A 22371-nucleotide genomic window follows, 5' to 3' on the forward strand; every position below is an offset into this window, starting at 1 on the left:
ACTTAACCGTTGCGCCACTGGGCTGGCCCGTAAATTTCTTCTTTGACCATGTATTTTCCATGGTGTAATCTGCTTTAGTGTCTCATCAAACAGCACATAAGTAACCATTCCAAAGTTGAAACATGATCCCCACCTTTGCTCTTGTTCTCACATTTTGTGATGAGCTCTTTATATGTACATAATATTTAAGATAAAGATAAATATTTTTATGTCCCAAATCTTAGGCAATTATAATGTATATTTCTTGATCGTATATTCTATTATCCCTGTGTGTTGCAACTTACCTATTTGAATGGAATAGGTTTTATTTGGTGAATATTTTCTAAATAGGTATTTCGAAGTCATTTCGGTTCTTTGGGTAGCATATTGAAAAAGTCACTGCCTGAGAGTCAGGAGTCTCGCATTCTGGTCCTGCCTGCCTCTACTATCAAGTAAATGGCAGTTCTTTTTTTATATAAGTTCATGTTGGAGAAAATTAATTTCTAGAAATAAAAACATGAATTCAAGTTATTTTTTTTAAAAACAAAGGGAAGCCATTAAATGTTTGTGAATAAGTTGAACTCATACAAAATGCATTGGGTACACAACTTTATTTATAAACCAATCTTGAGTTATTCCTTTCCTGAATACCATCGTAAATATCCTTTTCCAGTTCACAGCTCCTTAAATTTAACCCCGTTTCTCTCCCAGAGTCTCCTTTGGACATGCAATACACCATATTGACTACTGCCCCTTCTACTTATTTCTAAAGGACACAAAAGAAGTAATCACTGGTAAAAGTGGCTCCTTTCTTTAGAAAATATAAATTTTATCATCTCTATAGACCAGATGAGTTTTCATTGTGCTGTAGAATATGAGTCTCTGGATAAGTTTAAAATCAATCTCTATACAGCAATATATCATCTCAGAACTGGATAATTATTTTAACTATTTAAATGAACTGCATTTGTAAAATTAAATTGTTGCTGTTGTACAATGTTATTAAATAGGCATCCCTGAGGAGCATGGTACTGCATTGAGTATCAGTTTGATAGTAAGAGGATGCTGCTTTGTGGAGTCTTGTTTACATATTAATCGTCACTGCTTTGTTTCTGTAGCAACAATAAGCCACCCCTTTGATAGTGGTTAGATTGAATTATTCTGCACCAATGCCCAGTTTCAATCAGCTATGTTAAGTAAAAGAAGCAGAGAATGCTTATATAAGAAATGTCATTTATTACAGTGAAATTAATGTTAGATGCTTAATGCTATGAAAGTAAAAATTAGATTTTAAAATTATTTCATCAGTAAAGTTTTATGGATTTTGAAATAGAGTTTGGGTTTGTGGTTTTAAAATATATTAAAAATATTTTTGAGATACTCGTATATTCTGTATGTGAAATGCTATAGTTAAATCATAAATTACCCGGAAACTTGAAACATTTTTAGAATAGAAAAATCAAACACGTCTACACAAATTTGTTACTTTCATAGTTCTTTTTATTTATGTTGTTAGAACTGTGTGTTTTGTATGACTTTAGGTATGTTTGCCTGAATTAATAATATAAAAAATCAAAAGATAGAATATGAAGGATTCAATAATATTCTGCTACCTGTTAGTGTCAACTATTTAACACTAAAAAGTTGCCTTGTATTGTATTCACTTGAATATTGAGTGATTAAATTCTTAAACAACTCGGGCCCTGGCCCCGTGGCGCAGCAGTTTAGTGCACACCTTCTGCTTTGGCAGATCCCGGGTGCAGACATGGCACCGCTTGGCAAAAAGCTGTGCTGTGGTAGGTGTCCCACATATAAAGTGGAGGAAGATGGGCACAGATGTTAGCTCAGGGCCAGGCTTCCTCAGCAAAAAAGAGGAGGATTGGCAGTAGTTAGCTCAGGACTAATCTTCCTCAAAGAAAAAAAATTCTTAAATAACTCAATGAAATAGTTCACTCTTTAGTGGTGCTTTCATTACACCATGTAGAATTTTGCCCTTTCTTATTGAGTGTTGCTTTCAATATTAGATTGTCTGCTGCTTTTGAAGCCTGAACTTGATAAGGTTAATGGTAACATTTTATTTGTCTCCAAAAATTCTGCCTTCTGAGAGGTAAGTAGTTTAGAATGATAGAGAGGAAAGGTACTTTGAGAGTACCCAGAGTTCGGCCTTTAGCCTACCAGTAGTATCCATTAAGTAAAAACCTAGTATGTTTCTTTATGAACACTTGGCCGTTGACTTTCTTTAATCTAGCTGGCCATATTGAAGAGCAATACTATGAGTAAAAGGTATTTGAGGGTTTATACTTTGAGGAAGATTAGCCCTGAGCTAACATCTGCCACCAATCCTCCTTTTTCTTTTTGCTGAGGGAGACTGGCCCTGAGCTAACATCTGTGCCCATCTTCCTCCATTTTATATGTGGGATGTCTGCCACAGCATGGCTTGGTAAGCAGTGAGTAGGTCCACACCCAGGATCCAAACCAGCGAACCCCAGGCTGCTGAAGCAGAGTGCGTGAACTTAACTGCTGTGTCACTGGGCCTGCCCAACTTTTTTTTTTTTTTTAAAAACATATATATTTTAAGGTCTCTTATTCTTTGGAAACTATTTTTTTACCCTTTTTATGTTGGAAATTATCTTGAATAGATTTTTGTTTTACTTAATACAATTAAGACTGAATATTTTTCTAAAAAGTACAGATTATGTGTACTAGTGGAAAGTATGGTGAGTTTTGAATAATGGATATAAGAAATTTGGATAATAAAAGCGGAGCACTAAATAGACATTACAATATAGTATTTATTCTGGAATATTTGAGCATTAAGATATTTTAAATAAATTATTTTTATAAAAATGGTTTGGGGCATTGAGTAAAAAATATGTTTACTTTTCACAGGTCATCAGTACACACGTGTGTGTGTGTGTGTGTGTGTGTAACTAATCTTTATCAGTTGAAGCAGAAAGGAATGTGTTGATCTTTCAGGCATACTTCTCGAGAACATAAAATGCTTAAAGTACTAATGACTAATGAAGCTCTTTAAAAAGTAAACCTTTATAAATTACTTTGACTATTTTATGGTTTTACTTCTCAAGTCTTTTCCTTTATGGTAGAGAGTAAGTGTTCTTAAATGTTGCATGAAAGCTCTATTGACAAAATGTTATTTCTTAGCTTTTCCTTTTTGGTAGCCAGAAACAGATTTAGGAGGTTACTGAATTATTGTCACTTACTGTCACTCATACCTCAGTTATTTGCTTGCTTGAATTGTAGCCACCTTACTGTATTGATAATTAGTAGTTATTGATGATACAATACTCCTTAAGTACAGACTTTCTGTCTGGCATACATAGTATATTTGCCACTAATAGAAAATGTGCTTGAGGTTCATTAATATATATATTTCCCTAGTTTTACTCAAAATCTTAACGTGAATACTGACAAGTTTGTTCATGATGCTAATGTTAATTCTGTAGTAGAACTACAAAGAAAGCAACTTACACTTACATTGTACATTATCATTTACGAAGTGCTTTGATTTTTAATAATCGCCCCATAAAGTTGGAAGGGCAGGCTTTTTATAAGCCTCATTTGACACATGGGAAAAGTGAGACTGAAAAGTTAAGTAATTTGCCCCGGGGTCACACAGAAGGAAAGTCAAATTTGATCCTAGATTTTATGTCTTCAAGTTCCTCTTCACTATAGCACATCCTTCTCTATATATTTATCTTCCTTATCATCCCGTTGCCTACAACAATAATGTCAGAATCAGACCAAATTCCTCACTTGAAAATATCTCATCTATGTGCCTACAGCTGTACTGCATTATGATAGTTAAAAAGATAATTTATGCTCCTCACTTCTTTTCAGTAATATACATCCGAGATACTACACATTACTGCCTGTCACAAGGTGCGACGTCTTTTAACACTGCTTCTACTCTTTTTTTTTTTTTTAATGTGGAAAACTTGGTTGCAGGTTAATATGGATAATAATACATAAAGAAGAAAAGGACTTTTAAAAAGAATAATATATTTTATGACACGTTTAAAAAATTTTTTCTGGTAGAAAGAGTTGAATCAGTTATCTTTATCCTTAAATAAAATGGGCTTTTTTTGGTTTTTGTCCAAAACTGTTCTACTGGTTCATATTTGTCATTTTGACTTTGCAGCAGTTAGAAGAAAAGAGTGAAGATCAAGAAGACAAGGAATGTTTGAAACAAGCAATAACAGCTTTGCTTAATGTTCAGAGTGGTATGGAAAAAATATGTTCTAAAAGTCTTGCAAAACGAAGACTGAGGTGAATATTTTCACTTTTTTTATAATCCTCCTTTTCACCCTGAATATTGTGGTATAAACGCAGAGATCCCAGTTTCCTCCTCGAGTAAACAATGAAGAAAATAGTTTTAGTGACAAGCTTGGTCTTTCAGAGGAAGTGACATCAAAGCCAAGAGAATTTGTTATTGTTTGAAAAACCTTTCATATTTGTGCATTTTCCTTGCACACTCCCAGACAAGAGCTTCTGAGAGTTAACTGGTAAGCTAAAGGAGAGAGACAGCAAAATGTATTAGGTAGATTTATGTCAACATCATCACTCTGTCAAAGTAAAACTAATAATGTCCTTTATTTTAGGGATTATATAATTTGAGGCACTAATTCAGATAATATTGCTTCCAGTTTCCTAATTATAATATGTGCATATTCTTTTAGCTTTGGGTCTTGTCCACTTAAGCATTTTTAAATAATTTTTTAAAATCTCTTAAATTACTTTTTCATATATTGGGCTACTTTTTAATATTTGTCATTCTAAATGTTGAGTAGCCAAGGTAGAAATAATCGTTCTGAATTGAATTTACAGGTTAGAATTTTGTCAGTTGTCATATTCTTTTAGAGCACTAAAAAAAATGTCTCTACTGTGTTGCTTTAGTTTCCAAAATTGTGCAGTTTTGTAACACTAATATATTTGGAGAATTAGTGAAAACCTTCTCAGTGCTACCTTTTTAAAGTATACTTTTATGCTGCACTTTATTTACATGAGTTCTAGATTCTCTGTCATCTGTGTACTAATAATGTTTTTTCCTTTATCCCAGTGAATCTGCATGTCGGTTTTATAGTCAGCAAATGAAGGGGAAACAACTAGCAATCAAGAAAATGAACGAGATTCAGAAGAATATTGATGGATGGGAGGGAAAAGACATTGGACAGTGTTGCAATGAGTTTATAATGGAAGGAACTCTTACACGTGTAGGAGCCAAACATGAGAGACACATATTTCTCTTTGATGGCTTAATGATTTGCTGTAAATCGAATCATGGGCAACCAAGACTTCCTGGTGCTAGCAATGCAGAATATCGTCTTAAAGAAAAGTTTTTTATGAGAAAGGTACAAATTAATGACAAAGATGACACCAGTGAGTACAAGCATGCTTTTGAAATAATTTTAAAAGATGAAAATAGTGTTATATTTTCTGCCAAGTCAGCTGAAGAGAAAAACAATTGGATGGCAGCATTGATATCTTTACAGTACCGGAGTACACTGGAAAGGATGCTTGATGTGACAATGCTACAGGAGGAGAAGGAGGAGCAGATGAGGCTCCCTAGTGCTGATGTTTATAGATTTGCAGAGCCCGACTCTGAAGAGAATATTATATTTGAAGAAAACATGCAGCCCAAGGCTGGAATTCCAATTATCAAAGCAGGAACTGTTATTAAACTTATAGAGAGGCTCACATACCACATGTATGCAGGTAAGAAATAAGTTGCCTGTGACTTTTATTTTCCTGCTTCAAGCTGATTTTCTTCGCTGTATAGGTCATGGTGCCTAAAATAGAAAGCAAACTAACAACAAAAGACCTCTGCATTATCAGAGTTCATTTTCCTTTGACTAAAAATACCACCACTTTATATTTCTTTGAAATTTTATACTTTTTATACTACACTCACATATATATAATTTTTAACTTTACAACCAGAGTTATAAATGAGAAAATAAAGTCAATTGGCTTAAATTTACCCAGTTAGAAAGTGGCAGAAACAAGACTAAAAGTAGTGGTAAATCATCATCATTAGAGTCTAAAAACCTTTTTATACCTTTACCTCTTTTTTCTTTCTTCTCTTTCCATTATTGAGATTATAAAATCAGTAAAAATTTTAATATTCATCCGTCACCAAAATTATGCTGGTAGTACAAAGACACACAGCATTGCTTTTTCTTAATTTCCATTCCTAAAACTTATTAAATTTAGCAACCCTGGAAGTCATTTAAGTTTTCAATTTTTTTTTTTTTACAACTGATGTTATTTAAGAAAACAGTTTCACTTTAGCAGGACAATTTTTAGAGACAAACATGTCCAGATCATCTCAGAAGATTGCTATATAGGCTGAATCAAATATAATGTTTTAGAGGTGAGGAACAAATATGATGATTCATTTTTTTAAGTAATTTTATTTCTTCTAATAAGGTAACAAATGATAATCCAGTGTTCTTCAGCCTTCAACTTCCCTATATAGGAGCAAGTTTCATAGTTGTAAAATACTGTAGAGTATGGTAGAGTGGAAGGAGCATTGAATTTGGACTTACACCTTCATTCAATCAGTTCCTTAAGTCTCAGAACCTTAGTTTTCATCTCAAAAATGAACATCACCTCAGCTGCCTTAGAATGTTGTTGGAAAGAAGAAATAAAATACTATATGTGAAGGTTCTTTGTAAATATAAATGTAAACTTATTTTCAAAGAATGTTTTTATTACAAAGACATATAAAATCTTATATCATAAATGCTATTCTTAAATGTGAAATGTGAAAGTTAACATCCATCCCATACTTCTTGCTTAAATATATTCTTATTTCTAGAATTTTTCTTCAATTTTTAAAGTCCTATAAATGGGTTCTCAGTTCTCTCTGGAAACTGTTCTGGCACCAGTTAAATTAAACTTTTAAAGATATCCATTAACTAATCCACTGGGCTAAAGATGAATACATTTGATAATGTTCATCTGTTCAATTTATTAAATGTCCATTCAGAACTACTGATGGCCTGGAAACTATTAGGGCCACCTTGCAAAAAAGTAAAATTAAGTTAGAATATTTTTATCTTGATATCAAAGTATAAGCTCTTTCATTATCTCCACATGTGTCTGGGATGACAGTGTTTTGTTTTCTTTTTAGTTTTTATTTGGCCTCTAATTGGTAGTTCTTTTGCTAGCCTTTTTCATAGCAAAACAATCGTGGTTTCCATAGGCTAATTTTAAAAGCAGTTTGGACTAAGTACATACCATTTGGCAGTAGCAGGTAGTAGCTGAAACGTGTCGAATACAGTGAAAGGCAATTAGTCTGGGATTCCAATTTTACTATTGATTTTTCACCTAGAAACTTCTGCAATCACTGTATTCATTTTACTGACCCCAAAATAGAAAAATACATCAAAGCACAAGAAATTTAAATAAGCTGCCTAGGATTTTACAGGAAAAAGACATAGATTATTCTGTCATCTTTTTTACATATAAAACCATTTTGAGAGGTACAATTTTCAGTAATTAATATGACCTATTTAGTTGGATCTTCATCAACTTCTGTATTCTGTTTAAGATTTAGAATTCAGCTACAAAAATGTTTTATTAAATTTGTGGTTGTAAAATACTTACTTCTTTGCTACTTCTTAAGACATTTTTTGTTCACCATTTTAAGTTCTAGACTGTTTAGAATAAAATTAATCCTTTTATTTTTATCTATGTTTGTAAGGCAGAAGTTTTGCTATTTTTTTTCCTGTCGAGCAATGTGAGTGGCAAGTGCTGGACACGACTTACTAGTGTTTACTATCACAAGTCAGTGATATTTGAGTGGGAAAACATTCTCAAGTTCCAAAATGTTTAATGTAATTGTTTCTATAAAACTCTATTGTTAATGGTAAAAATTTTCTGTAAACTACTTGCTGTATTTCACAAAACTAAGTTATGATTATTAATAAGCAGTTGCAGAACTACAATTAAATATTTATTTTCTGGGAAACTTGACTGATTGATTGAGGATACTTTTAAAACAAAGAAAACTTGAACAAGCATAGCTGATAGTTTCTCTGTAGTCTTGACAGTTTTCTCTCCTCAATGTACACAATATTAGCCAAATCTGTGGACTCAGGACTTTTGTCCTGGTGTTTTATTAGTTACTTTTGATAGTTGCTCTCATTTATGTTAATTTTTAGCTTTTAAATAGAATAATATTTTTAAATGGTTTTATTTCTAGTTAATATAATACACTTAAATTTTTGTATTTATAGAACTTTGCAAAGTTAAGTATATTTAATTTAAATTGACAGGATTGTTTTACTTTTTAAAAAAACTTAAAGTTTTTAAAAAATGCCTTTCATTAATTTCTTGAGGAATAAAATGCCAGTGTTTTAGGAGTGTTTTGGCTAAGTTTTTTGACATTTTTCTTTTCTATCTCCTTTTGAAGCTTAATTGAATATTTTAACTTATGTCATAAATATATTACTGTTGTAACTGGAATCCATAAGCAGCTTTCATGAGTTATGATTTACAGTATGCACAAATTAGTATTAATTATTAGCTTATTTGGGCACTTCTGTAAGTTCTGTCACTGAACGTATTACTGGCAATATAGAATGTGTTTTAATAGACCATCTATGAACTTGTAAAACATGAAAGCAGTTATTTTTTAAGGTCTCTTCCAGTGCAAATAGACTGAGTTCTCACTACAATGATAACAGGTCAAGTTATCCTTTGTTTTAAGAACTATTGGTCTGCCCTTTTGGGTTTTTTTGATTTGGTTAGTAGGTATTTTTACTGGAGAACATACAGTGCAAGTTGTGGCTTACGCTGAAACAAAAGCTGAAATTTAACTGGCATATTTTTATTGTATAGAATTATAATAAAAGACATTGGCTATAATAGATGAGAAAATTTAATAACTAATAAGCATTATTTACAGATTTTTTTTTTAGATTATAGGTTGGTCAGACATAGTCATGAAAAACTTGTTTAACCTTAGTTAATTCAGACTTCATTGTGGCTTAAACCAATTTGATCCCTCAGTTTTTTAACAATAATATATGAAACAGAGCTATAGATCTCTGGTGTTAGATGAGATGACCAATCCCCCACTTTATAGACAAAAAACCCAAGTCCCCTGAAGATTATGTGATTTGCCAGAAGTCACATCAGTTAATTGCAGAATGAGGCCTAGAAATTAAGTTTCTTGACTCTTAATAAAGAGTATACTTTCCACCATGTTATACTGACTCATAAAATGTGAATTTTTTTCATTATTAGAATATAATGTAATTTTTTGTTTTGTTTATTGAATAATAAAAATAGAATTACTTGCTTGGTTTGAATTGCTAGTAACATAAATGGCTTGTTCATTTCTGGGCAAAAACAGGTCTACTATGAAGATATATATTATCTATATATTATTATAGAGAGATAATTCTTTTTCTTATTGAAACAGGTAATAAATTCTGACTCTAGATAAACTTCCATTTTAATGCATAGATTTTGGTATATAGTTAGATATTATACATCATAATTTTAGTTTTTAACAAAACCCAGTCATCAGTCTATTGGTGGTTGTAAAAGGAGCTTTCTGGGAGAAAAAATTAAATTTAGGTGAATTAGACAGTACTTAACTGTTGCTTAAGAGATTACAAGAGGGTCTTATGTGGGATCTAATTTATAGCTTGTCTCTCAGATCCAGTGTTTTTGGACATATAGTAATTCGCTAATAACTGCATCAGAACTTTGGAATTAATTCCAAATGCTGTCAGGAAAACTATCTAATTAGAGGGATCATTCTGAGGCTGGCAAGGACATGAAGAGACTTTCTTTACCTCCAGTAAGAAAGCACAAAGCAATGTGCATAAAGAAGAGATGACAGTAGAAATTTCACTTCGGTTACAGTTGTAGGAAATAAAGTACAAATTAATTATTGAGACTTAAAACAACGTGGATAAAGAAATGTTTGGTGATGCTATATCTTGTTTGATAGTCTATTTTCGAGAAATGAGGTGGCCTTGAGGTAAAGATAATAATTCAGAACTGACATTATATGGAAATAAAAGCTTTTCATTTTGAAGTGTGGAAAAAAGGTGTTTGCCATGCATGGTGAACTTCTCTTTTATAGAAAATGGTATTGAAAAGACTTAAGCCAGTTGATAATTTTCCTTAAGGAATTTACTGCTATTTTATGCCCTCATTTAGAAAATCCTCAAAAACCTGCATTAGATTTCTTTTGAATTTGTGTCCGTTATAAACTCAGTTTGGTGTTTTAACCTTTTAAAAATCTTTTGAACAATTTTTGATCTATAGGGCAGTGTTGTTCTATTTTTAAACTCTGATTTTTTTTAAGTGTTTGTGCGTCAGCATAGCGTCTGTTTCCTTTTTTAAGGAATTCAAGAGTGATTGTTTATAAATCCTTGTTGAGGAACTTATTGTTTCTTGTAGCTTTTTAAATGGCTGTATTAAAGGGAGCATTATCACATGAACAGACATCCTGATTAACAGTGTTTCACTATGGTGGTTGGGGGAGGGGTATTCTTTACATAAATAACTCTATGTAATAAATATTTCATAAATTTCATTGACCTTGCCAAATAAAATATCAAGTGTCAATCACAATAGTTACATAAGAAAAAATGGTTGAATTTATCACATCAAATCTAATATGCTGTATTCTGAACATTAATGTAAGTATATTCTGAATTCCTAAGATTTCAAAAAATTGTGCAACAAAATATTGTCAAGAATAGTGTTAGAGTGAGGGAGACAGGCAGTTAGAAGCCCAGTGGAAAATAGTAACTACAGCTCATGTTTGAAATAACCTGGGCGAACAAGCAAGGACTTGATAGTAGGATTGCCAGGTATTTACATAGAGAGAGGGAAACAGAGCAGCTGGTGAACACGGTGGAAATCTTAGCACAGGGATCTGAGAGTCAAGTAGAAGAGAATGTTGCCTAAAATGATGAAGAAAAACCGCAGAGGGAATTTTTGTCGTCGTTCATATTGAAATCCTTTAGGAGCTATGTTTGAGAAAGAGGTTTGTAGAATTACATCTACAACAAGCGATAAACAGAGGAGAATATTGAAATAGTCGATTTTCATTTTCTCCACAAATATTTGTTTGTAGTTATGTTTTAAAATCAAACCACCCTGGCTTTTTATATTTTTATGCCTTGCCTTCCGTCTGTCTCTGAAACGGTTTATAATACAGGTAGATAACTACTGCTCCACAACCAACAGAGGCAATATAAAACTTAGCTTTTATCATTGCCTGATACATGTAAGTAATACTTTGTTTTCTTTTGAAATTGTTTTGATATTTTAAAAATATCAAATTATCTTAGTCATGTGCATCATCAATAAGATAAAGGTCTCCAGTGGTTAGTGACATGGTATATTTATAATCACTAGAATGGGGAAATCAATAGAAATAAAAATGGCTTCTGGAATATGTACTCTGTGTGTGTAAAATTTCAAATATATTTTATGTCCTCTCAATATAAGCTTTTCATTCATTAGCAATTTTCCACTGCTTTAGACTGAAAATAGAGCCTACATTAATACAAGCCTGGGAATATATGCAACCTTTAAGATATTTTTTTAAAGTACTTAAACGTTGCCAAACTCCTTGGTTTATTTTTAGCTTCTGCTGGTTTTTTCTTTTTGGCAAGACTGCTCTTATTTCTAATCAAGCTAAAAACAACTTAAACTTGAGTCACTTTAGAATTTAGTACAACAGTTATGATTGTGGGAGTGTTTATTTCACCGCCAGCTTCAGAAACTCCTCTTCTGAATACAGTGTACAGGAAGGTACAGGGTGCTACTTCCTAACATCTAGAAGAAGGCTTAACAAGAATTACAGAATCACAATTAGACAGCTAATTTTTCTAGTGCCTTTAACCAAGACTAACAATTTGCAGCTACATTCTGAATTAATCATTTACGTAAAATTCTATAGTGATTATATAACTCAGGGATTCATTCTTTATATTTAGATCTCACAGCTGTGGAAACCTTAAGGGATCCTTTGATCCAGGGAGGTTATGTGATACCGTAGAAAAAAACACCAAATCAGGAATCACACAATCTAGATTCTGGTTCAATCTCTGCCATTCTACTGTGTGACCTTAGATAAGTCTTAGTTACTTCTCTCGTATGTGGAAAGAGAAAAACATCATTGGCCCTACTCCACAGAAATCACAGGGAACAAATGACGTGGATGCTCTTTGAGAGTGTTAGATACCAGGCACCAGGAATTGATGTGAGCCCTTTTTGACTGATGGGGCAGTGAGGCACATCATGACTTTCCCAGTGTTGTCATCAGTTCCTGAAGTACTGAAATGGCCAGAAGTTGTGGTTTAAGATGAAAAGAGCTTTTTAAAATAGTTTGCCTTTAAAAATAGTCAGTTTTCTTAAAACATACTTCAATTCACTTAGAACTTGCTTTTGTCGTTTTTCAATTTAAAGGTACCTTTGGTATCCCACAACTTTTTAGGCTGACATAGGTGGCATTTGAGAAGAAGTAGATCTGGATATTGATTTTAGACTGAAATAAACTTTCTTTTAAAAAAGGGAGAGGTCACCCTAAATTTGGAACACAGCACAGGGATACTTGGAACACTCTTGTCCTAAGGGTCTGGGCTCTCCAACAGTGACAGCTCAGCATCTCTGCAGTGGCCACTGCTTTTGCTTCCTAAACATATGGTGTTTTGAGTTGCCTCACCTTACAAATAGATTTGTAGAACAGGAAGAAGATTCTTGAAAGGGAGGATTGTGATGAAACCGATATAAATCTCTGTTTTAAAATCTTGTACAGCCTTCTGTTTTAAAATCTTTTCTTCTGGATGAGACATTAGTCTTTAACGTTTGAGGAACTCTGTAACTGAAGACAAACAATAAAATACCAACAGAGAGGAAATTACTAAAGGATTGTATGTATTTAAATTACTTTTATCAGTAACCCACTCTAGCCTCAGAAGGTATAAAGCTAAAGGGAAAAGAGGGGCATTTAAAACCAATATATTTTTATTATGTAAAATTTTCTTTAACTTAAAAAAGTATTATTATCTTAAACTCAAGGTTGTCTGATATTTAATTCAATTCATTATCTTGATGACCACATATACCAATAGATTGGAAATAAGATTTTTATTTTATGATAAATCCATGAATTTGCTTTTTAGAGGAAACAGTTAATATATTCAAATTATTTTAAGGCTAAATTTAGGGTGGTTTTAATCAGACAGAATCAACCTAAATAGAAATTTTCCAAACAAATGAATTCTGACTCTTGCTAAATCCTATGCTAATGCAGTACATTGTACTTCTTATAAAGGATCCACAGTGTGCAGCCTAACAAAAATAAAGGTAGTTGCTACTCTCAATGAATTTATCATTAAATTAGAGCTTACCAGTCCATAATGTAAAGTAGGAAAAGGATACTTCCATTAAAAAACTCAAGTTAATGAACTATCCCTTCCTTCTTTTTAAAGACTCTTAGAACTAAATGTGGACCTTAATGAAATCTGAGTTATAGAAGTAAGTGACTTTTTTGCCCCATCGTGATGTCTCTTTGCCTTTTTATGCAGAAGATGACAACCCAAGTCTTGTGCTGATGACAGCAGCCTTTCTCCACAACTTGGGAAAATACTGTCAAGGAGAGACAGGAGTCGGGCAGGCCTGGGGAAATGACCACACTCTGGCAGCCTCCTGTTGTACTTCATGGAGATGCGAATGAAAGTAGATCCTTTCATGGAAAGGGTTGGAGACTCCTGCTCTTATGATAGACCCCTTATTGTGACTACTTGAAGTAAAAAGAATTGAAAGTTGTGAATAGAACCAAATCAACATATTCTCACACATTTAATAGTTTTAATAACTTATAGGTATTTGTAAGCATCTTTCAGCAGTTTTAATCAAGACCTCCAGCAAATGAAATAATTTAGAAACTGTATTTAACTTGATCTACAAGATTATGAGATCTAATTTCTAGTTGTACGTTCTGTTAACATGATTTTAAAGGAATCTAGATAATTGATCCTAGATAAACTAGTCTGGATGTCGAGAAAAGTAACAGGTTATTCCTGTGGCCTTTCTCTTTGTGAAGGAGATAAACAACTGGTGGTGCTCCAAGATGCAGGTGGGAGCTTGCTTCCATGCTCTGCCTTTGTCTTTCTTCCCTTCGAATTCCTGTGGCCAATGATGAGTTTAAGATCAGCTAGCCAGAGTGTGCAGAGGTCAAGAAATAAGTTAATGTAAAATTTTAGTATCAATATTTTAGGAAGCCACTGATTTAGGAAGCACTAAAGCTAGCAATTCATTACAATTTCTAAAGCACTCTATGTGGTCAGAACATTTTGGGACTTTTAAAATTGACTATTTGATCTCTTTTGAAATGTAACTAATAGTTTTAGTCATTCTGACTCAAAAATTTTAATAAAGTATTTTTCCTTTGTTTTCTCAGATCCCAATTTTGTTCGGACATTTCTTACAACATACAGATCCTTTTGTAAACCTCAAGAACTGCTGAGTCTTATAATAGAAAGGTCTGTCAACTTAAAATGTTTAAATTCTTTATTTCTTTTTTAATAGATTGAGCTAAGATTTTATATGTTGGAAAAGTGTTAAATGAACTTTAAATTTTAGTTCCGTAAGTACTTTTTTAAGAGATAAAATCTCTCTTAGATGACCATTTATTTTATAATAATATGTTAGCTTTGATTATTTAAACACAAAAATAGATGGAAACTCAGTATGTGAAATTTCAAATTTATAAAATTATTTAAGTTAAAGAACTATATAAAATATGTAATTTAGGCTTTGGAAATTCAAATTTTGATGATTTAGAAGTTCTGAACGGAGTTTTTTCAAATATGCCACACATTGAGGAAAATGGAGCTTGTCAATGAACAAATACTGTAATCAAGAAAAGTGGTTCATCCACCCAAACAAAGAGCAGTCAACTTTTCAAGCATTACCCTTAAAAAGTAGTATGTTAGTTGATTTAGGGTGATTATACAAGCCAAAATGAAAGGCACTTGTTCTCACTGATGTATCTATCCTTAGTAATTTTTTAGAGTGCTCTCTTGATTATGCTGGCTAGTAAAAGGGTTTATAGTTTTTGTATAATTCGATATAATTAGTATTTTTATCAGTTTGTTCTGTTTTATGTTAGGTTTGAAATTCCAGAGCCTGAGCCAACAGAAGCTGATCGCATAGCTATAGAGAATGGAGATCAACCCTTGAGTGCAGAACTAAAAAGGTTTAGAAAAGAGTATATACAGCCTGTACAACTGCGGTGAGCATTAAATAAATAACTGAAGTAAATAAGTCTTTACTGAACTTCTTTTTCAGAGTTTAAGCAAATAAGGATCTTTCCCAAGCAAGGAGGAGGTAACAAGTAAAATGAGTGAAGTTAAGAGCAATTGTAGAAATTATTGTATAAGTCTTAATTAACATAGAGTTTTGAAAGTGGTAAGCCACTTATACAATTATTTAATTTGGTAAGAGTTACTCTGTTGTCATTTATACCATTCATTGTGATAAACGTTTATGTCCGAGTTCCCATGTAATTCAATTATTCTTCTGTGTTAATGCCATAGAGTATTAAATGTATGTCGGCACTGGGTAGAACACCACTTCTATGATTTTGAAAGAGATGCAGATCTTTTGCAGCGAATGGAAGAATTTATTGGAACAGTAAGAGGTATGGTTTTTTTAAGTGCCTAGTTTTATATGTAATAAAAGTACCAATATGGTGACTATCAAATGATGTCATTACTGCTCAGTGTTGTTAAGAGGTGTTATAGTGCCAGCATAACCATTTGGAAAAGTTAAAAATTTTCATCAAACAACATTTTGACCTACAAATTGCTCAATAATCACCCTGTTGACCCAATGTATTTTCATTTAATAAATCAACTTACTTTTTGGAATTGGATAGAAAAATTTCAACTTATGTCGTCTTTACACTTATCTGAAAGTATGTGTACCAGAGGACAATTAGGAACTGTTGTACCATTATAACAGCACTGATCAGGGTTGACTGGGCCACAATTAGGTGAATACTGCATATGTCAGAGAGGCAGCAAAGCATATTGAACTGAGAGCCGAGAAACAAGAGTTCTATTCTGAACACTGCCACTCACCAGATACATGACTTTAGGCAAAATCACTTTGATTCTTTAGACTTCAGTACCCTCATCAGTAACATGAGGAGCTAGGCTTGATGATCTCCAAAGTTTCCCTTCTAGTTAAAGATTCTGTGATTGTATAGGTCTAAGGATGTCCTAGACAAACTTGTTTCTGTTTCCATTGTACACTCTAAATGAGAATCAGAAAATAAAGGGTTAAATAATAGTACTTTCATGCATAGTACAAAACAAAGCCACATTAAAAACTCACACTAAAATAAAGGAATCACTCCTCTGCCACTGTTTGGTTTATAATATGCAATGTTAATTAGTTTAACAGTGAATGTGTATCATCTATCCTTATAAATTTCATTTGTGTAAGATACATCTTTTTTTGGAGGATAATAAAATAATAATTTGAACAGAAGTTCAATCTCTACAAATAAATTACCTTATAATTTTATTTAGAAAAGATGTGGAAGAATATATACCAAACTGTTAACAGTGGTTACCCATACGAAGAAGAATGAGATTGGGATAGGGAAGAGGGAAACAGTAAAGGAGAACTTCCATTCTTTTATTTTGATGATTTGAACTTTTTATAGCAAAGATATATTCAGGTATCACTTGTATGATTTTAAACTATTTTTAAAACATAAAATATTAAGTAAAAAGTATTTAAATGTTATTTAAAATGTATTTCAGGTAAAGCAATGAAAAAATGGGTCGAATCCATCACTAAAATAATCCAAAGGAAAAAAATTGCAAGAGACAATGGACCAGGTCATAATATTACATTTCAGAGTTCACCTCCCACAGTTGAGTGGCATATAAGCAGACCTGGGCACATAGAGACTTTTGACCTGCTCACCTTACACCCAATAGAAATTGCTCGACAACTTACTTTACTTGAATCAGATCTGTATCGGTATGTAATTTGACATTCAAGTTGAAAAATCATCTCAAAGGACTAAATTTTTTTAATGAAATACTGCTTTCTGTCCTACAAGACTGTAATAAGACATAATGAGATTGTATATGAAGTGTCTAGAAGGCCTTATGGGTAGAAGGCTCTTCTTTCGCTGCCTGATCCCCCTTGATCTGTCTGGTTTTACAGCTCTCCTTGTGTGCAGTCACCCCTAGCTGGTAAAGCTAGGTTTAGATCCTGGCTTTACCAATTGCTGGCTTGGTATCCTCGGGCAACTTTAACCTTCTTGTGTAACTTTTATCCCTCTGCCCCTTAGTTTCTTCAAGAGTACAATGGGGCTAATCATAGTATCTACTCCTGGGGCTGCTGTGAGGTTTAAAATAGTCAATATTAATACAGTGCTTTGCACATTGTCCAGCACAAAGTAAGGGCTCAGTAATTGTTAGCTACTGCTATTGTAGTTGTGAACTTAAATCATGGCCAGGTACAGCCTTTTTTGGTTTTTCTATATTGATATAACTACTCTCTCAAAAAATGTCTATTTCTAGTTTTAAATGAGGACTATTTAGAATCTCAAACTATTTTTTAATAACTAAATAAATAAAAGGAGCTAAATTTATAGATCTCCTTCCAACAAAGATCATAACTATTCCCAAAAATCAGGGTTAGAATCTGTTTTATTGGGGGCCGGCCCCGTGGCTGAGTGGATAAGTTTGCGCGCTCTGCCTTCGGCGGCCCAGGGTTTCGCCCGTTCGGATCCTGGGCACGGACGTGGCACCACTCATCAGGCCATGCTGAGGCGGCGTCCCATACACCACAACTAGAAGGACCCACAACTAAAAATATGCAACTATGTACTGGAGGGATTGGGGGAGAAAAAGCGGGAGGTGGGGAGAGAATCTGTTTTATTTATTTTCTAAGACTCTTTGTGGTAGGGTTTCTTCCCCCCTCCTTTAGAGGAAAAAAATTCATGAATTATGATGATTACCCTCATTTGGACTGGCTATTATTACAGATATCATTATTTAAAAGAACTAGCCCAAAATACTTTGTCATTCTAGTTGTTAAATAATATTTATAAGTGCTAGAGAAGTTCCAACCTTGCCCAAAGCAAAATGCTACTATAAAGCAATGATAAAAGTAAATAAGTATATGCATAAAATATTTTTAAATCTATAGAAAAAGATGCATAATTATAATTTTTTTGTTATACCTTGTTTTCATAAACTTTTGGTATAAGAGGAAAGTTCACATGGAAGTTTAGTTTTATTTCTCTTATTTACTTAATAAAACAATATAGTAGAGGGGGAAAAATATCATGCAGAATTATGTCTTGATGATTTTAGAGCTGTACAGCCATCAGAATTAGTTGGAAGTGTGTGGACAAAAGAAGACAAAGAAATTAATTCTCCTAATCTTCTGAAAATGATCCGGCACACCACTAATCTCACTTTGTGGTTTGAGAAGTAAGTATTACTGACATTCTTACATTTCATAGCAGTCAGCTATGTTATGGATTTCACTGCAATTCTGTTTCTCTGTCTCATATCTTTTTTTGTTCCTCTATTCCTCCTTTCTTTTGCAGTGAGTGAATATTTTTCTAATGTAGCATTTTAACTTCATTAGTGATTTTTTCATTATTTTTTAGTGGTTGCTTTAGGATTTACTATATACATCTTACATGGTAAAGGGTCAGCTTCAGATTTATACTAGCTTAATTCCAGTGGTATATAAAAATGTTACTCGTGTATAGCTCTATTCCCTGTCCCCCCTTTTTGTGATATTATTGTAATATATTAATATAATTAAAGATGAAAATCTAACAAATACATTGTTATAACTGTTGCCTTACCATTTGCCATCATTTTCTTAGCCCGTTAACAGCTTTGCTCTCACCCACCTCCTTCGTGAAGTTACTGGCAATATTTTGCACATATTAGACACTTCTATATGTTATAAGCCCAACAATACATTACATACACGTTATTTTATACAGTGCTTTTAAAATCAGTTAAGAGAAGAAATGAGAAGTATGCATTTATGGTGTCTTTTATAATCACATAATTACCCTTACTGGTGTTCTTTATATGGATTCATATTACCACCTGAGGTCACTTGCTTTCAGCCTGAAGAACTTCCTTTAAGTGTTTCTTGTACTGTAGGTCTGCTAGCAACAAATTCTCTCAGTTTTTGTTTATCTGGGGAAGTATTTGTTTTTGCCTTCATTTTTGAATGATAGCTTTATCTTCAAGCTGAACTATTTCTTCTGCCAGTTCAAATCTACTATTGAGCCCCTCCAGTAAATTTTTCACTTTAATTATTGTACTTTTCAATTCCAGAGTTTCCATTTGATTCCTTCTTATCATTTGTGTCTTTATGATACTCTATTTGATGCACATTGTCATCATACCTTCCTCTTCTTTTTAAATCATGCTTTCCTGTAGTTCTGTGAGCATATTCATAATGGGTACTTTGAAATTTTTTTCTGTTAAATCTGACATCTGGTCTGTCTCAGAGGCAGTTACTGTTCTCCCTGTTTTTTCCCCACTGAATGGGTTATACATAACTGTTTCTTTGCATGCCTCATACCTTTCTGTTGGAAACTTGACATTTTAGATAATACAGTCTATTTGTCGCTTAACAGTGGGGATGTGCTCTGAGAAATGAGTCATTAGGCGATTTCGTCATTGTGCGAACATCATAGAGTGTACTTACACAAACCTAGACGGCATGGCCTACTACACACATAGGCTATACGGTACTGTTCTTATGGGACCACCGTTGTAGTGGTATATGCAGTCTGTTGTTGACCAAAATGTAATTATTCAGCACGTGACTATACTGTAGCCATTTGTGAGTACTGCCTTTCCGATCCCCCAGGGCTTGGTATTGTTATTGCTTGTTTATTTGTTTAGTGACTGGCTAGATTATTTTAGTGACACCTATCCCGCTGCCCCTCACTGAGATGTTAAACTGAGATGTTCGTCTTCTGGGAGGTACAGATTTGGGTACGCCCACTGTCACCCTAAGGAGGCAGTGGTATAGGTAGAACTTTCTTTCAGTCCTTTCTTCATCACACCCAGCTCTTAATCTCCACTAATTGCCAGCTGATTGCTCTGTTGTTTTCAACAATTTCCTGGCGGCATGAATTGCTTTACAAACTAATCCAATCAAATTATGACTCCTTTGAAGGAATGCTTTCTGAGATCTCTGATATTTGTTCTAACTCTGGAAGGGCTCCTCACAACTGTCTTATTCCCTGGTTCTCTCCCGCAGACTAGTCTGCTAGCAGTTTAGGCTGTATCTTCATTAGATCCATGAATCTCCCAGTTGCCTTTCACCACAACCTTCACTGTTCTGGAGAGTGCTTGGTTGGGGGTGGGTGGGGATGTGTGTGTGTGTCTGTGTCTGTGTGTCCATGTGTGCAGCCAAAGTCCTCTTGGCTTGCTTCCCTTGGCATAGAACCACTGCCTCGGGAACCAGGGAGGGGCTATCTTCCAAGTATTCTCAATGCGCCACATTGAAGGTAGAGCCTCTGTTCCACATGGGAGTTAGACAAAAGAATGGAGTCCCCATTTCTCAGCTGCACTTACCCAGGACTTAACCCCAGCAACTGGCAGCTGAAGTTCTTCTCCTCCAGGAAAGAAAGCCCTCCAGCTGGGAGCTCGGGGGATAGATAGGGAGCCCTGTGTTCTTGGCTGTAGCAGTCTGGAGTAGACTACCCACCCACTTCACCCCTCAGAGGTTCTCTGGGAGGAAGGAGGGAGGGAGCAGTCTTGGTTCAAATACCACAAACTCTTGCCTCTCTGACTGAATTTTTATAGATTTTCCCGACTAGATGTTTCTTCATTTGCTATTTGCCCTTAGAGCCATTTTCAGAGACTTTAAATGTGTGTGTATGATTTCGTCCTTGTGCAAACATCATAGAGTGTAATTATACAAACTTAGAGGTATAGCCTCTATTTGTATAGGCGATAGATAGATAGATAGATATAAAATTTTCACTAGTTTCACTGAGGAGTGGGTAAGCAGACTGACATTACACTGTCATGTCAGAAGTCCAGAATCTCAATGCAATTTTACAGTAGGGGCCAGAGATTGGAGTTTTATGTATTGGCCATATTTTTTTCTGAGTAAATACAATATGATTACTTGACTAATATTTTATAAGGGTAATGTGAGGTTTCCACAGATCATATTGGGATTATCAAAACAAGAGACCGGTGACATAAGGGAATGACTGGCACCTGAGCTAGAATGTGGATAAAGACCTGAAAGCAATTCCTAAAGAGAAATAAGCATTCCAAGTTATTTAAAATTAGGACTTCCTTTTATTTATGTTATCACTTAGGTTCTAAAAAGTAAAACTTTAGAATTTGCCCTCTAAATGTTGCTTCCTCGTTGCTGGATTATTTAGTTAAATAATTATACTTCACTATGCAGAAGGCTTTTTCCATCATAATAATTAAAACTTATGTCTGAAAGAGGAAACATAACTGATAAGACATAGAGACTACTTTCATTTCTGTCCTATTTTTTAATAGATTACTGAGAAGAAGGCTATTTCCTGTCTTTTCCCTTTCTCTCTTTTTTTAAATTATGATATGAACACTTAACATGAGATTTACCCTCTTAACAGATTTTTTCAATGTATAATACAGTATTGTTATCTATAGGCATAATGTTGTACAGCAGATCTCTAGAAGTTATTCATCTTGCATAACTGAAATTTTATACATGTTGATTAGCAGCTTCCCATTTCTTTTCCCTCTGCCCAGCCCCTGGCAAACACCATTCTATTCGTTGCTTCTATGAGCTTGACTATTTTAGATACCTCATATATGTAGAATCATTATTTGTCCTTCTGTGATTGGCTTATTTCACTTAGCATAGTGTCCTCAAAGTTCATCCACGTTGTCACATATTGCAGAATTTCCTTCTTTTTAAAGGCTGAATAATATTCCATTAAATGGATATACCACATTTTCTTTACCTATTCATCCATAGATGGACATTTAGGTTGTTTCCACATCTTAGCTATTGTAAACAGCACTGCAGTGAACAATGGAATGCTAATATCTCTTTGAGATCCTCATTTCAATACTTTTTGATAAATACGTAGAAGTGGGATTGCTGGATCATATGTTAGTTCTATTTTCAGTTTTTTGAGGAACCTCTGTACTGTTTTCCATAGTGACTACATCATTTTGCATTCCCACCAACACTGTATGAAAGTTCTAATTTCTGCCTTTTCAGTATGAGAGCTTCTTGTTCATTTGTCACAATGGTTCTTGGCCAGGGGTATGCATTAGAATGGGGGTCACCTATGGATAA

The 22371-nt window shown here is 33.8% G+C and overlaps 2 protein-coding genes across 18 annotated transcripts in view; one reads left to right on the top strand and one right to left on the bottom strand.

The window, feature by feature from the left end:
- The window catches only part of SOS1 (SOS Ras/Rac guanine nucleotide exchange factor 1), a 151233-nt gene that overhangs the window by 105869 nt on the left and 22993 nt on the right, over positions 1 to 22371 (top strand). For both annotated transcript variants that reach the window (XM_070572867.1, XM_070572868.1), the window contains exons 9-15: positions 4139 to 4266; positions 5057 to 5712; positions 14441 to 14522; positions 15152 to 15274; positions 15579 to 15682; positions 16815 to 17037; positions 18384 to 18503. In XM_070572867.1, the coding sequence (XP_070428968.1) occupies positions 4139 to 4266; positions 5057 to 5712; positions 14441 to 14522; positions 15152 to 15274; positions 15579 to 15682; positions 16815 to 17037; positions 18384 to 18503 (1436 nt within the window). The remainder of the gene's footprint in view (positions 1 to 4138; positions 4267 to 5056; positions 5713 to 14440; positions 14523 to 15151; positions 15275 to 15578; positions 15683 to 16814; positions 17038 to 18383; positions 18504 to 22371) is intronic.
- Positions 6361 to 22371, bottom strand: part of ARHGEF33 (Rho guanine nucleotide exchange factor 33) — a 117349-nt gene continuing 101338 nt past the window's right edge. For 6 of the 16 annotated variants that reach the window (XM_070572908.1, XM_070572906.1, XM_070572904.1 and 3 more), the window contains 2 exons: positions 16125 to 16299; positions 11717 to 12859 (listed from right to left, as the gene is read on the bottom strand). Coding sequence is in view for 7 of the 16 variants with exons in the window: in XM_070572878.1 (XP_070428979.1) it covers positions 12778 to 12859 (82 nt within the window). In the remaining 9 variants the exon portion in view is untranslated. Of the gene's footprint in view, positions 12860 to 16124; positions 16300 to 22371 lie in introns of all 16 variants that reach the window. The other 10 variants (XM_070572898.1, XM_070572872.1, XM_070572888.1 and 7 more) reach the window with 4 other exon arrangements.

The sequence above is a fragment of the Equus przewalskii genome, chromosome 14 (genome assembly GCF_037783145.1).
Source record: "Equus przewalskii isolate Varuska chromosome 14, EquPr2, whole genome shotgun sequence".
Taxonomy (NCBI): Eukaryota; Metazoa; Chordata; class Mammalia; order Perissodactyla; family Equidae; genus Equus; species Equus przewalskii.